General features: G+C 44.9%; 1 protein-coding gene across 4 annotated transcripts in view; it reads right to left on the bottom strand.

Moving 5' to 3' along the window:
- The window catches only part of LOC144680711 (alpha-synuclein-like), an 88,785-nt gene extending 83,953 nt beyond the window's left edge, over positions 1-4,832 (bottom strand). Inside the window, exons 1-3 of one of the 4 annotated variants that reach the window (XM_078542201.1) lie at positions 4,543-4,832; positions 4,278-4,414; positions 3,100-3,117 (exon numbers count right to left, since the gene is read on the bottom strand). In XM_078542201.1, the coding sequence (XP_078398327.1) occupies positions 3,100-3,117; positions 4,278-4,398 (139 nt within the window). In that variant the 5' untranslated portion in view covers positions 4,399-4,414; positions 4,543-4,832. Of the gene's footprint in view, positions 1-3,075; positions 3,118-4,277; positions 4,415-4,542 lie in introns of all 4 variants that reach the window. The other 3 variants (XM_078542023.1, XM_078542119.1, XM_078542292.1) reach the window with 3 other exon arrangements.
- Between the last annotated feature and the right edge of the window lie 10,416 nt (positions 4,833-15,248).

The following is a 15,248-nucleotide window of genomic DNA, read 5'->3' as shown; positions in this document are numbered from 1 at the left end:
TTCATGCACCAGGACATCCAGATCTCTCTGCATCTCAAAGTTCTGCAATCTCTCACCATTTAGATGATTTGCTTTTTTTTAATCTTCCTGCCAAAATGGACAATTTCACATTTGCCCACATTGTACTCCATTTGCCAGATCTTTCCCTCTCACTTAACCTATCAATATCCCATTGTAGCCTCCTTACATCCTCTTCACAGCTTACTTTCCTGCCTATCGTTGTGTCAACAGCAAATTTAGCAACCATACCTTCGGTCCCTTCATCCAAGTCATTTATATAAATTGTAAAAAGTTGAGACCCCAGCATTGATCCCTGTGGCACATCTTGCCAACCAGAAAATGGCCCATTTATGCCTACTCTCTGTTTCCTGTTAATTAACCAATCTTCTCTCTATGCCAATATGTTACCCCCTATACCATGAGCTTTTACTTTCCACAATAACCTTTGCTATGGCACCTTATCAAATGCCTTCTGGAAATTTAAGTACAGTACCTCCATCAGTTCCCCTCTATCCACAGCACATGTTAGTTCTTCAAAGAACTCCAATAAATTGGTTAAACTTGATTTTCCTCTCACAAAACCACATTGACTCTGTCTGATACCTTGAATTTATCTAAGTTCCCTGCAATAATGTCTATAATAATAGCTTCTAACGTTTTCCCTGTGACAGATGTTAAGCTAACTGGCCTGCAGTTTCCTGCTTTCTGTCTCCCTTCCTCACTTTCTGAATGAAGGAGTTACATTTGCTATTTTCCAATCTAATGAATCTTCCCCGAGCCAAGGGAATTTTGGAAAATTAAAACCAACACAACTATTTCACTCGCCATTTCTTTTAAGACCCTAGGATGAATCCATCAGGGCCCGAGAACTTGTCAACCCGCAGCTCCAACAATTTGCTAAGTACCACTTCCCCGGTGATTGTAATTTTGAGTTTCTCCCTCCCTTCCATTCCCTGATTTACAGCTATTTCTGGGATGTTACTTGTATCATCTGTCATGAAGGCTGATGCAAAATTCATGTTAAATTCATTTGCCATCTCCTTATTTTCTATTATTAATTCCCCAGACTCACTTTCTATAGGACTAACACTCACTTTGTTAACTCTTTTCTTTGTTAAATATCCATAGAAACTCTTACTGTCTTTATATTTCTGACCAGTTTTCTTTCACACTCTAATTTGTCCTTCCTTATTCATTGTTTAGTCATTCTTTGCTGTTTTTTATATTCTGTCTAGTCTTCTGATCTGTCACTCATCTTTGCGCAATTATCTGCTTTTTCTTTAAATTTGATCCTATCTTTAATGCTTTTAGTTAACCATGGATGGTGGGTCCTCCCCATGGAATTTTCTCTCTCATTGGAAAGTATCCATTCTGTGTATTCTGAAATAATCCTGTAAATGTCTGCTATTGCATATCTATTGACCTATCCCTTAGCTCACATGGTACTCACATGGTAAACTGTTACATGTAGAAATTGATCAGACTTGCACAGATATTGCAACACCCCAAAAACACCTGGTCCATCTTAACACAACTGTGCTCCAAACAATTCTGTTTAAGGATCACAAGATATGCAGAGATGAGGCACCCTCATGCAGCTCAATCTGTCACAGTAACAACAATCCTAGTATCTAACAATCTCTCAAATAGCTCTATTAGATTATTCTGCTCACCATCTGAAAAGACCAAATGAAACAAATTCATTACTCTTGGTGTGAAGAAGTTTTTGGGTTTGCTTTTTACCAATTTGCCCCTATTTACTTTGTACTTACTTGAAAGAATTGGCTCAGGGACTTATGAAATATAAACAGATAAACACAAGATATAATGTTTAAAGTGCAATAAGTACCTGCATTGGTACCTGCACAAGCTCTGTGGAGCCAAGTTATACTACTGGCTCCAAACTGCTCTCTCGCATTTTAAGGCTCACCTTACTACAACTTGATCTACATTGTGTTTCCTTCTAATTCTATTGGCCTCGATGGTGCCCTGTTTTGCATAAAATTAACGCACACAAACAGGCCATTCAGCCCACACGGTGCCTAAGCTTACATGGGCCTCCTTCCACCTTACTTAATTACTTTTTATTCATTCATGGGATGTGGACATCGCTGGCTGGTCCAGCATTTATTGCCCATCCCTAATTTCCCTCAAGAAGGTGGTGGTGAGCTGCCTTCTTGAACCACTGCAGGCCACGTGGTGTAGGTACACCCATTTTGTTGTAAGGGAGGGAGTTCCAGGAATTTGACCTGTTAAACGTGACACAATGCCAGCGAAGACCCAATGCAACAGCGGAGGCTCTGCCAATAGCACAGCAGTTAGAAATGACATTTGACATGTTGTCCGGGGCGGTCAAACCGAGCATCTAAAACCTCACTCCTCGCCTGCTGCAGCAATCCAATAGGATGTGCAAGATATTCACACACTGTTTCCTGCACCAGTCTGTGTGGTCATTCCCTCAGCTCGGATTTTGCATCAAACCAACTCTGCAGGAAGATGTAAATCTGCACCTTACTGAACATGTGAATACGGGGTTTGATGAGGATTCAATTATGAGGATAGGTTGCATAGGCTAGGCTAATATCGCTTGAGTAGTGAAGATTAAGGGATGATCTAACTGAGGTGAGAAAAGGAGTTCGTGGCACACAGAGAGAGAGAAACTTTTTTTTTCACCTCTAGTGAGGGGATCCAGAACAGGGGAGGCATAACCTTAAAATTAGTGCTTTGCAATTCGGGGCGGTGCCAGGAAGCATTTCTTCACACAAAGTGGTGGGTGGGGGGGGGTGGAAATCTGGAACTCTCTCCCCCAAAAAGCTGTTGAGGCTGGGGGTCAACTGAACAAAACCGAGATAAGATTTTTTATTAGGCAAGGGTATTAAAGGTTATGGAAGCAGTTCACATATAGACCAGACATGATCTAACCGAATAGCAGAACAGGCTGGAGAGCAGAATGGCCTCTTTCTGTTCCTGTGTTCCTAATGCATAGAAACAGACAGACAGACAGACACACAAACGTGGACAACGAGACGAGCACAGACAAACGTTAAGATGCAGAATTCTATTAACGACTGATACCTGAAGATACTCCATGAAACACACCTTCTTTAGTCCTGGAGCCTGGAAATAAATACATTTAAGAGAAACCCCTGTTAATAAATGTCATGATACCACAAATCCCCTTTGCCAATTCAGAAAGGTTCCGGTCAATACATCAATTCAGAGCTGGGAGGGTGTCATTTTTTATTTTTGTTAATGAAGGGACCAAAACAGGGTCGAGGGGAAATTGACAAGATATTGGCACCGATCAAGGGGGTCGAGGATGCTGGGGAGGAAGTGGAACAGGGACCAGCTTTCCATATGATGCAGTTCAGGGAAGGGTTAAACACGCTATCGTTCCACTCACCCAGAACCTCCCCCGCCCCCACCCACAGTAATCTTCACTCCACCCCCACCCCAACCCCTACTCCGGATCACCCCGGGATAACTGGCAACCTGCAAAAAACATGTCAAAAACACTCAGATTCACAGCTCCGGGATTAATATGGAAAAGGGAAAAGAATTACACACACACACAAAAAAAAACTTTGGCATTTAAATTCAGGGTCTCTTTAAACATTTCGAAACGCAAAACATAAAAGGACTCTATCCCGCATCGAGGTTACCGAATAACAACAGCTGGGTTTATCAGTATCTCCAATGCACCGACACACTTTCACATTGCCTTGGTGTGAAAAGATGTTCACAAATTAATTCAGAAGCGAAATGACCTTGAGACTCACCTCCCACCCCCACCCCACCCTCCTCGCCGAATGTAATCTCTACCACAACCAAAGGCTACATTTCTTTCAATAAAAAAAAAACCCGTTCCCTTTCATCACCCAACAGCTTGCATTTACAAATCCCAACTCCCCACTGCATTAAACTCTTCTTCTCTTTTCTCAAAACCAAAAATCTCTCTTCCTCTCCCAAACACCCAAACACTTGATGCTCCATCGCAATCATTTCCACCGTCTACAACTTTAAGGTTGGTTCTCCACAAATTCCAAACTGTCATCCCCCTTGTCCTAGGTGCACTCAATCGTTCTTGCCAGCGGTACGAGGTTTCACTTGATGTGCTTCAGTTTCTACACATTTTCCCACGGGTTTCACCGCCCTCCCTCCCTCCCCACCACCCCCCAACCATCCACAACAAGGTCCAAGAAGGCATGGCAAACATTGCAATTTTTTTTTTTCTAACTAGGAGAGCCGGCCATTGAAGCAGTGATTTTTCCACCTACCCACATAAAGCACCCCATCCTTTGTCTTTCCCGCTGCTTCTGCCACTCCCTGCTTCGTTTTCTCGGCAGCTGCCACTACCCCATCCTTGGCTTTGGACAGTCCCTTCATGAAAACATCCATGGTTGCTCTTTGGTCACTGGGGGAGAGAGAGAGAGAGAGAGGGGGGGGAAGGGAGAGAGAGATCAGGCAATAAATAACCTTCACAGTGATTTTTTTTTTAAAAATCATCTAAACCTCACATGCAAACACAATGCACAAGTTTACCGTTTATCTTATTCGCAGAAGGAGAATAATTGTTCAGTCTTTCAGTACATCACTGCTGAATCAAGCTTTGGTTTAGAAGGTTGAGGTCAACGTAAGCCAGAGCTGAAAGTATTGAAAGGCTCCAGAGTCTGGTCTTTGAACAGATGTGCTTTGACTCCGGCTCAGATGCCGAGCTTCTTCCCTGCGCCGCTATCTTCGGAAAGCAAACGTGCCTCCTGATTTGTTAATGTGAAAGACTTTCATCCCTCGGCTTCACAAAACCCCTGTGGGAGATTCGGCTTTTCTCTCTCTCTCTCTCTCTCTCCCGCCCCACCAACCTTCGTCCCCGCCTCCAACATTTATATAAAATACATCATTCTCAATCAGCACCCCATGCTGAACCGTTACAGGGAATGCTTCATAATCTTGGACCATCAGCAATCTGACATGTTTTGCTTATGGAAAGGTTTTTCCCTTCTATCATGTTTTGAAGATTGAAGCTATACAGTATTTTAAACCTTCCGCATCAAGAAATGAACACCTATGTACATTTTAACACATTTCCCTTTTTGTAGTGTTCGGTGGGTTTGCTATTACTGAGTGAGCTAAGAAGCCTTTCCCTCCATCACTGTGAAGGGGTTTTGAGGATTTAATTTGACCCCTTGACAATAATAAATAGGAAAGTGTACAGTGAAATGGACATTTCTATGAGATTTGAATTAGTTGTTGGCTTTTTAAAAATTCTTCATACCAGATTAGATAATGCCATGTGCAGACAAGGTTAAAAAAAAATCAATAATTGTGCTCAGTTCCAGCAGCATTTTTTAAAATATGTTGTGCATGATGTCACAAGGAGAAGCCTCACAAAAGCAGGCAAGTTTTACCATCTGGTGAAAGTGTCAATGCTAAATAGAGTAGAAAGAAATAGTTGCTATTCAAATTGAATTTGTTTTTCATGGCGTGCAATGAAAGACAAAAATCTATGGAAAGCAAGATGCTGACTGCATTGCAAAAAACAAACAGTCCTTTATAGTGAGGCCTGTGAGGGATCGTATAATTTTATAATATTTGCTGAGGGAATTCTCCCCACTTTGAATTTTTATGCGCATTGCATGCTGATCTGTTAACATGTGAGGGAACTGGGAGATGACACTTTAACAATAGAGAATTCTCTTGACAAATCTTGCAAATGAATGTAATGAAGGGCTCTTTCCCACCACCACCCCCCAATCCACTTGGTGATTTTCCTTTTGTTCATCATCAACATAAGGTTGCATGGTACCATGGAATACCTGAACTTGGAACCTCCAATCTCATCATTGAGTGTTCCAAGGTCAGCTATAGCACATCAACTCAAAATATGCTCTGTTCGTGCAAACTCATTTCAAGAGGGACCTTTAACGGCAACTGAGGGGACACCTTTCATTTTGTCGGTCTTGACAGGATTTAACCTGAAGGCTCACAGGCGGGGCTTTTGAGTTTTTGGGGAGGAGGTATGAAACGCAGGGGATGGAAAGCTGTGGTGCCTCTCAGTCTTGCCATCTGCGCAAACTTTTTAAAACGTAAAATCCCATTAATTACCTCTTTTCCAGAAAGAAAAATTGGAACGTTTTTAACATAGGAACGAGAGGAGGCCATTCAGCCGGTTCCCCCACTCATGGCTGACTTTTATGTTAACTCCATAGCTTTTTGAGGGAGGTAGTTCCAGATTTCCACATTGTGGACATTGAGTAATAGATGTGTAGCCAATGATATGGAGAATGCATAGTCTGTTTGTTGTGGCTTTAAAGGCAAATCAAAGCCTCAGTGAGTTGTCATGGCAATAACTGGACTTTTCAAGGCTTTTTAAAAACTTGGCTTCAGTGCTCCAACATTCAGATATTTCTGAGGTTGAACTTGAAGAAGATGTCCAGTGGCATTTAGACCTGTATTCTATAACCTATGTAATAGGCCAACAAAGTTGGCTAAAGACTTGAGAAACATTGACCAGAGTCTAATTTGATTCACTATGAATTTAGAAGAAAAAAAGAATCATTGATGAAAAGGAAAGGTGTTGGGCTGGAAACTAGCTCATCTCAGTGCACTGAAAGGGACACAACTCAGGTCAATTGGTCGGAAAAAAACATTGGATGGAACAATGAACCAGCAGCGGGAGGCGTTTAAATATTAGATGAATGTCTTGAAGATGTCTTTATGCCAAATTATAATTTTTAATCCACCACCTGGAAATCTGAATTAAACTTTTAAAAACAGACTTTTTAAAAGCACAGAGACTAAAGTGACATCCCAAGATGGTGAACTCCAATCTGCTTTAAATAGGAAGCATCGAGACCATTGAATTCAGCCTGAAGCCAGCCGAGTGTGTGTGTGTGTGTGTGTGTGTGTGCGTGTGAAATTATTTTATTTAGATTAGTTTAAGTATAATAAAGCTAACCTCTTTGTTGAACTCAAGAAAACCTGTCCCATTGGAAAGTATTTCCTTTTCAAACAAAAACAAAACCCTATTACAGTAAAATGGGGGAGGACACAGAGGGGAGCCACTCGGCCCCTCCTCACCTGGTTGTAACATGAAGAAGGTGTGCATTAACAAATCCCAGATAGGAGAGTGTGTCAAAGGCGAGGCTTCCATTGGTAAAACAGTGAGGTTGGGTCAATAATAAGTTTAGAAAAAGAATCATATGATAAATATTTGGAGGAGTCGTGCAGAACGCCTGTTAAAGAATTTGAATAAATCTGTGAAGTATAGGAGGAAGACCAGACAAGCTGAGAGGAAAGAGAAATTATCCTGCACACGTACAGACTCCAGGGGGTGAATTTTACATTGAGAACTCAGGACCACGGCCATCCCATGCATCTGTAAAATCTGGGATGATGACATAGGATCACAGAATTGTTATGATGCAGAAGGAGGCCATTCAGCCCATCGTGTCTGCACCAGCTCTCCAAATGAACATTATGATTTAGTGCCATTCTCCTGCCTTTTCCCCGTAACTCTGCACATTGTCTCTATTTAAATAATCACCTAATGCCCTCTTGAATGCCTCGATTGAACTTGCCTCCACCACACTTCCAGGCAGTGCATTCCAGACCCGAACCACTCGCTGTGTGAAAACGTTTTTTCTCACATCGCGTTTGCTTCTTTTGCAAATCATTTTAAATCTGTGCCCTCTTGTTCTCGATTGTGTTGCTAATCTGACATCATCACACCGATCTCCGTTAATACAGAAGTCGTGTGGGCACTGAAATCAGAAGGCCACCTGCCTTTTTAAATAACTAATTAAAGGACAATTCAGCTTGTTAAGAACAAAGAACAAAGAACAAAGAAAAGTACAGCACAGGAACAGGCCCTTCGGCCCTCCAAGCCTGCGCCGATCACATTGCCCACCAACTAAAACATTTTGCACTTCCGGGGTCCGTATCCCTCTATTCCCATCCTATTCATGTATTTGTCAAGCTGCCTCTTAAACACCACTATCGTACCTGCTTCCACCACCTCCTCTGGCAGCGAATTCCAGACACTCACTACCCTCTGCGTAAAAAACTTGCCCCGCACATCTCCTTTATAGTTTTCTCCTCTTACCTTAAATCTATGTCCCCTAGTAATTGACTCTTCCACCCTGGGAAAAAGTTTCTGACTATCTACTCTGTCCATGCCACTCATAATTTTATAAACTTCTATCAAGTCGGCCCTCAATCTCCGTCGCTCTAGTGAGAACAATCCGAGTTTCTCCAACCTCTCCTCATAGCTAATAACCTCCAGACCAGGCAGCATCCTGGTAAACCTCCTCTGCACCCTCTCCAATGCCTCCATATCCTTCTGGTAATGTGCTGACCAGAATTGCACACAATATTCCAAGTGTGGCCTAACCAAGGTTCTATACAGCTGCAGCATGACTTCCCAGCTTTTATACTCAATACCCCTGCCAATGAAGGCAAGCATGCCATATGCCTTCCTGACTACCTTATCCACCTGCGTTGCCACTTTCAGTGACCTGTGGACCTGTACACCCAGATCCCTCTGTCCGTCGATGCGCTTAAGGGTTCTGCCATTTACTGTATAATTCCTGCCTGTATTAGACCTTCCAAAATGCATTACCTCGCATTTGTCCGGATTAAACTCCATCTGCCATTTCTCCGCCCAAGTCTCCAACCGATCCATATCCCGTTGTATCCTTTGACAATCCTCTTCACTATCTGCAACTTCTCCAACCGTAGTGTCGTCTGCAAACTTACTAATTAGCCCAGTTACATTTTCCTCCAAATCATTTATGTATACTACAAACAGCAAAGGTCCCAGCACTGATCCCTGCGGAACTCCACTAGTCACAGCTCTCCATTCAGAAAAGCACCCTTCCACTGCTACCCTCTGTCTTCTATGACTAAACCAATTCTGTATCCATCCTGCCAGCTCACCTCTGATCCCGTGCGACTTTACCTTCTGTACCAGTCTGCCATGAGGGACCTTGTCAAAGGCCTTACTGAAATCCATGTATATAACATCCACTGCCCTTCCATCATCGATCATCTTTGTCACTTCCTCGAAAAACTCGATCAAGTTAGTGAGACACGACCTCCCCTTCACAAAACCAAGCCCAAAGACTGGTATTTTACATTGTCCATGCCATATTTCAGTGGGTGCAAAGGAAAAACGTTCAGAGGGAGACATGCAGGTATGAGAAGGCATTGCAAAGGTGAATAAAAAGACTGCAGGCGGAACTATGGCTGACTTTAGCAGAACAGTCTGCTGGAGATGGTTGGAGAGTTTGCGAGTGTTGCAGATTAGTTTAATAATTATTTTCAGCCTTCACTGAGAGATCTTGGTCAGGGAAGGGCACCTAGAGAGAGGTGTTAAGTGAATTTCCTGCACCCCAGTATTGGACCAATGCTGTCCCAATGGGCATTTTACATTCCGGAGGATGCTCCTGCTCCAGTGAGGAGGAGAGGAGGAGAAGGAGAAGGAGGAGGGAAGCTGGCCAAGGACAGGTGCATCCTGTGGTCTAGGAGGTTGTGGAACCTGTTTCTGAGCAAGGCCTATGGAGGGGATTCAACCCCTGCAGGCAGGCTGAGTTAGGCAAATGCACTATCCCATACCAGCAAAGGATGACATACCTCCAATGTCAGAGTGCATCTCTCCAAGGAGACAGTTGACATGCTGGCTTGGAGATTGCATCCAATTGTGTTGGTTGATATCTGATGCCTGTGGCATTGAAGGTCACAGTGGCCCTGAATTTTTTCACCTCAGAGATATTCCAGGCATCACCTGGAGATGTATGTGGAATATCGCAGCAAGCAGCCCATCACTGCATAAAGACTTTTACAGATGCTATGTTCAGGAATGCCCATGAGTCCATTTCATTTAACAAAGGCAATGTCAGCCAGGCAGAAAGAGCCAAAGGCTTTGGCAACATTGAAGGGTTTCCAAAGGTGCAAGTGGTAATAGATTGCACACATATGGCAACTAAAGCACCACCAGGACAGCCAGGGTATTCATTAACAGAATAGGATACCTTTCCACCGATGCGCAGCCTGTATGTTAACATGGGCACAGGATAATGCAGGTGTGTTCACATTATCCTGGCAGTAGTCATGATGCCTACATATTGAGACACTCCCAGGTTCCAGACATGTTCTGTGGACCAGGACCCTTGGATGGCTGACTTCCGGGTGACAAGAGATACTCTCTGAAGAGATGCCTAAGGATTCCCATTCAAAATCCACGCACTGATCTGGAGAGAATGTACAATGAGAGCCATTGGTCTGCTGAAAATGAGACTTCGATGTTTGGACCGGTCAAGCGATGCTCTTCAATGGTCTCTTGCTTGAGTTTCACTCCAGGACGTGGTGTACTGTGCCTTGCACAACTTGGCACTCCAGAGAGGGGAAGCCCTGGCAGAGGGGGAATCTAATGGAGTGACCCCCAACCTCTGTTGAGGATTCTGAGGATGACCCTGATGAGGAGGAGTATGAGCCATGCCAGATAGCTGTGCAAGCCAGAGTCAGGATGCTTTGAATGCCAGGGAGATGCGAGATTCACTAATAATGTGAAGATTTAACTAAAAGTCTGTAATTTGATCTATGAGACCATTTAGGCTGCCCTTGTCTTCTCTTGGTATCACCCAGTCATCAACACCAGGCCCGCCTGTGTCAATCCTGCCAGGGCACCAAATCTGCTGCAGCTGCCACAAACCCGTTCCAGGGTCATACGAACATATAACCATATGAATCAGTAGCAGGAGTAGGCCATTCGGCCCCTCGAGCCTGCTCCGTCATTCAATAAGATCATGGCTGACCTGATTGTAACCTCAACTCCACATTCCCGCCTACCCCCGATAACCTTTCACCCCCTTGCATATCAAGAATCTATCTACCTCTGCTTTAAACGTATTCAAAAACTCTTTAGAGGAAAAGCATTCTAAAGACTCGTGACACTCTGAGAGAAAAAATTTCTCCTCACCTCTGTCTTAAATGGGTGACCCCTTAATTTTAAACAGTGACACCGAGGTCTTGATTCTCCCACAAGAGGGAACATCCTTTCCACATCCACCCTGTCCGTTCCCTCAGGATGTTATATATTCCAGTCATGTCACCTCGAAACTCCAGCAGATACAAGCATAGCCTGTCCAAACTTTCCTCATAAGACAACCCTCCCATTCCAGGTATTAATCTAGTAAACCTTCTCTGAACTGCTTCCAACCCATTTACAGCCTTCCTTAAATAAGGAGACCAATAGACTAAATAAGGGTCCCTTTAAATGGGTGGCCATGACGTCTGCCCGGTTCATGCCCTGCCTCTTCTGTCCATGGATATCCCGCCTTTCAGCCCCAATTGGGCACGCTGCCCACAGTTCCACTCTGCAGTTGGCTGGCTCCCTGCCAGGCGGCCATTGATTGGCTACAAGACGCTTTATCTGGCGTCTTTAAGAGGCGGGAGCAGGGTGGGGGGAGGGGTGGTGCGGAGTCGGCAATCCACACATGTCCGGGTTAGGTTCCCACTTACTCCACTGCCCGTCCCCCGCCAAGAAGCATAAAATTCACCCCCCCGAAGTTGCTGTCAGTTCTAGCGGAGTAATGGCGGTGAACACCAACAGTTTTGCCGTAATTATCACTCCAAAATCCGAGCCAATGAAATCCGATTAAAATGATAAAATGTGAGTTCAGGCTTTGCAAGGATTGTTTTTGCAAGAAAAACACGAGGTTTGAAAGGTTATCCACATTTTGCGTCTCGCTGTAGATTTTCATTCCAAACTGAATCACAGGAATGCATCATTACTAATTCAGGCTGCATGATGACTCTGTGTTGTTTTCTCTCATAATGCAATGGATCTGTCATGCTCACTCACTGCCTGAGGCATTAGAGACTCAAATCTCTGGTCAGTTTCTTCGGCATTGTCACCGAGATCATTTAATACTTTAGCAAGCGCCTCAGAATGCAATAATCCCTTTCATCGGGTGAGAGAAAAATAAAACATTATTACTTTATCAGAATACAAGCTATTAGTCATCATTGCCTGAAGGTCAAAGTAACTGTGGCTTATCTGCCTTGCAATCCATCAGATGCATCCCTATATATGGAATTATAAAGAGAAGTTTCAAAGCTCTATGTTAATTGCTTGGACATCAGTAAGAATTACACTTCTTAACATCAAAAGGAATTGTTGTCTTCCTCCACTTTTATTTGTCGGGCAGGTTTATTGAAGTCATTAAAAGCAGAAAGTGTGGACAAAACATATTTCTCGGAAATCAGAAGACGGATAAATGCAATATTCAGTGAGTCCACATTGCTGCAATTGTTTGTACCACAGGTTTAAACTAATATGGCTTCAACAATTTAATATTTTTTCATTATTGTAGATCTTCTCCCTCTCTTTTGTTCAGCCAACATTCAGAGATTTTTGAGCTGACTCTCAGCATCACCATGTCTCAAAAGGAGCTCAGTCCCTATTCTAAGGCTCGTCCTCACCAGTGCAAGCTCACCAGGTCAAAATCCTGGAACTCCCTAACAGCATAGTGGGTGTACCTACACCACATGGACTGCAGCGGTTCAAGAAGGCAGCTCACCACCACTTCCTCAAGGGCAATTAGGGACAGGCAACAAATGCTGGCCAAGCCAGTGATGCCCATATACCATGAACGAATAAGTGAGAAAAAATGTGTAACCCACTCACTCCCTGACCTCTCTGTCCTTGGTTGCCCATGCTGTTCTGTTGAAGCTCAGTGGAAAAGCAAATCATCTTTCGATTAGACATTTTGCCTCTGGCTTCAACAAGAAGTTCAACAATTTCATATCGTAACCACCATTCCCATTCTTTTGAACAACAGCTGTTGGTTGTTATTTGGCAATTGCCATTACAGCTCCTCTGGGGCCATCTTTTATTTATTGATTACTTGTCATATTACAACCCCTTTGCCTTGCACCATTATCCCCTTTAATCTCGTTTGCCACCCGCCCCATCAAAAAGCTTACCCGTTGTTCTTTCTCCCCTGCTTTCCTTCCCTCTGTACTGCCTTAAAACCTTTTATAGCTCTAACTTTTCCCAGTTCTGATGAAAGGCCATTGACTTGAAATATTAACTCAGTTTCTCTGCCCACAAAGAGTATGCTCATCTCCGTTGAGGAGATTTATTGGTGGTTATGAGATTGATGCAGTGCGCTGCAGCAATGTAGCAAACAATCTCTGTTGAGTCCCTGTGGGTCGAAATATATTTACCTAGATATTGGACAGTTAAAGACGTGGGGAGAAATTTTCCATGCCCGACAGTGTCAGGCGTGCTTGGTGGCATGAGCAGGCAATATAGTGAGAATGCCAGAATGCAGCTCACCACCACCTTCTCAAGGGCAACTAGGGTGGAGCAATAAATGCTGGCCCAGCCAGCAAAGCCCACATCCCGTGAATGAATAAAAAAACAAAATCGGCTTCACAACGTCACGAAACCAGTTTGCGATTGTCTGCTCAGCCCATTGATGGCAGGCTGCGTTTCCCGCCATTGGATATTGGGAACCTCACTGTAATACATCTGTCTATCTTTATAAAGCCTGCCTGCTGGACTCATCGTGCCCACCCCCCCTCCCCCCAAACCCCGCTGGATCATCCGCCCACATTGGCAGGAAAACACGCCAGTGCTGAACACGTCTTGACAAGTCTGACAAGTGTGCAGAAGTCGGGACTTACCCGCCAGCGCCTTGTTCATATCGCGGACATCCGAGGAGCAGAAGATGCTGGAGCCCGACAGCAATGGCACACTGGAGGAACATCCATGGCTTGCTGGGTGGATTCTCATGGGCATGGCTCTGCTGTGAAGCAGCTCACGGAAGCTGGAAAGTCACCGTGGATGCTCACAATGAACGATGGTCAAGGTGGGGGGGGAGAGGAAGGTCCAAATGTGTTTGGGAGGGGGGGATGTATCAGGGAGTGGAAGGCGTACAATCGACTGGGAGAGGAAGAAGTGTCAGGATGGGGTGAGATTGGGAAGGGGGGGTGGAATTAAGGTGTCATGATGGGCTGAGGTTGGGAGGGGGGGAATAAAGGTGTCAGGATGGCGTGAGGTTAGCGGGGGATGAAGGTGTCGGTGGGGAGGTTGGGGGGTGGGGAGGGAGTACGGGGGAAGGGGGTAACAGGGGGGAAGACGGCAAGACCCTGCCACACACATACTTTTCCCTCCAGGATCACTCATTGGCCAGATACTCTCTCTGCGGTGACAGAGGATGAGGTTGAAGGGCTTACAAGCAAAGGGGACTCGGAGGGAGAGGACAGCCTCTGAGATTCCTTAATAGATGACCCAGGGTTTGCGGCTGCCACTCCTCCTCCCTTTGGGTGCCCAGGGGCCCCAGCCTGACCCTTGATAGGAAGAAGCACCTAAAGGGATGTCATGGTGCCCCGTTTCCCTCTCGCATTGCCATTGCAGGAACTCACCCCTGGCTCCTGTGATGGAGTGCAGTCTGCACACATCTCTGCGTTTTGCTGTACCAGGGTCTCCATGGTGTCTGCCATCCTCCCCATGGAGACCTCCAAACATGCGCTACCTCATCAGAGAGCAGGCGAATGCATTCCTCCAGCTCACATACCAAGCTGTTGAGGGCTTCCAACAGCTCTGCATGATGACCCCATGCCTTCTGCTGACTCTCCAGGATGTGTTGGAAGGCCAAATCCAGAGGCTTGACATCTGACTCGGACCTTCCACCAGCTGTCCTCTGAGTGCCAGGGAGCTTGGTTGAACCTGCCTCCTCCTGCTGCGGAGACGTGTCCGAGCGGTGACCATTGGATTGAGAAGCCCAGCCTGCTCTGGACCTAGCTCCCACCGAGGCGTATGGGCAGAATATTGCGCTCATCGGGCGGGCGCGCACCAGGCCCAAACGAGCGTAAAATGTTGCACCATGATATTGGGCGAGCGTCACTCACGCACTCGCACGATATTACAGTTGGCGGGTGCGCGCAGGTGTCGGTAGCAAGCCCGCTGACAATTAACAGGCCTGTTAAGGCCATTAAAGGTCCAATTAAATTAAACTTTTCGCTGCCCGCCCAACCTTATGCTGGGCGGGCAGGCGAGAAGGCCAAGCGGGTGGGATGAGGTCTCGATCAGCCATGAAAAAATTTTTTTTTAATTTTCAAACTAACTTCTAACATGTCCCTGCTCAGTGACGGAGTCACACGAGGGGACATGTTGTTAACATTTTTAAAGTTTTTCTTCTTTATTTTCAAAAACCTTCACTTCCCTGAGACAGCTCTGAGTC

The sequence above is a fragment of the Cetorhinus maximus genome, chromosome 1 (assembly GCF_964194155.1).
Source record: "Cetorhinus maximus chromosome 1, sCetMax3.hap1.1, whole genome shotgun sequence".
Taxonomy (NCBI): domain Eukaryota; kingdom Metazoa; phylum Chordata; class Chondrichthyes; order Lamniformes; family Cetorhinidae; genus Cetorhinus; species Cetorhinus maximus.
This window is presented reverse-complemented; position numbering and strand designations above follow the sequence as displayed.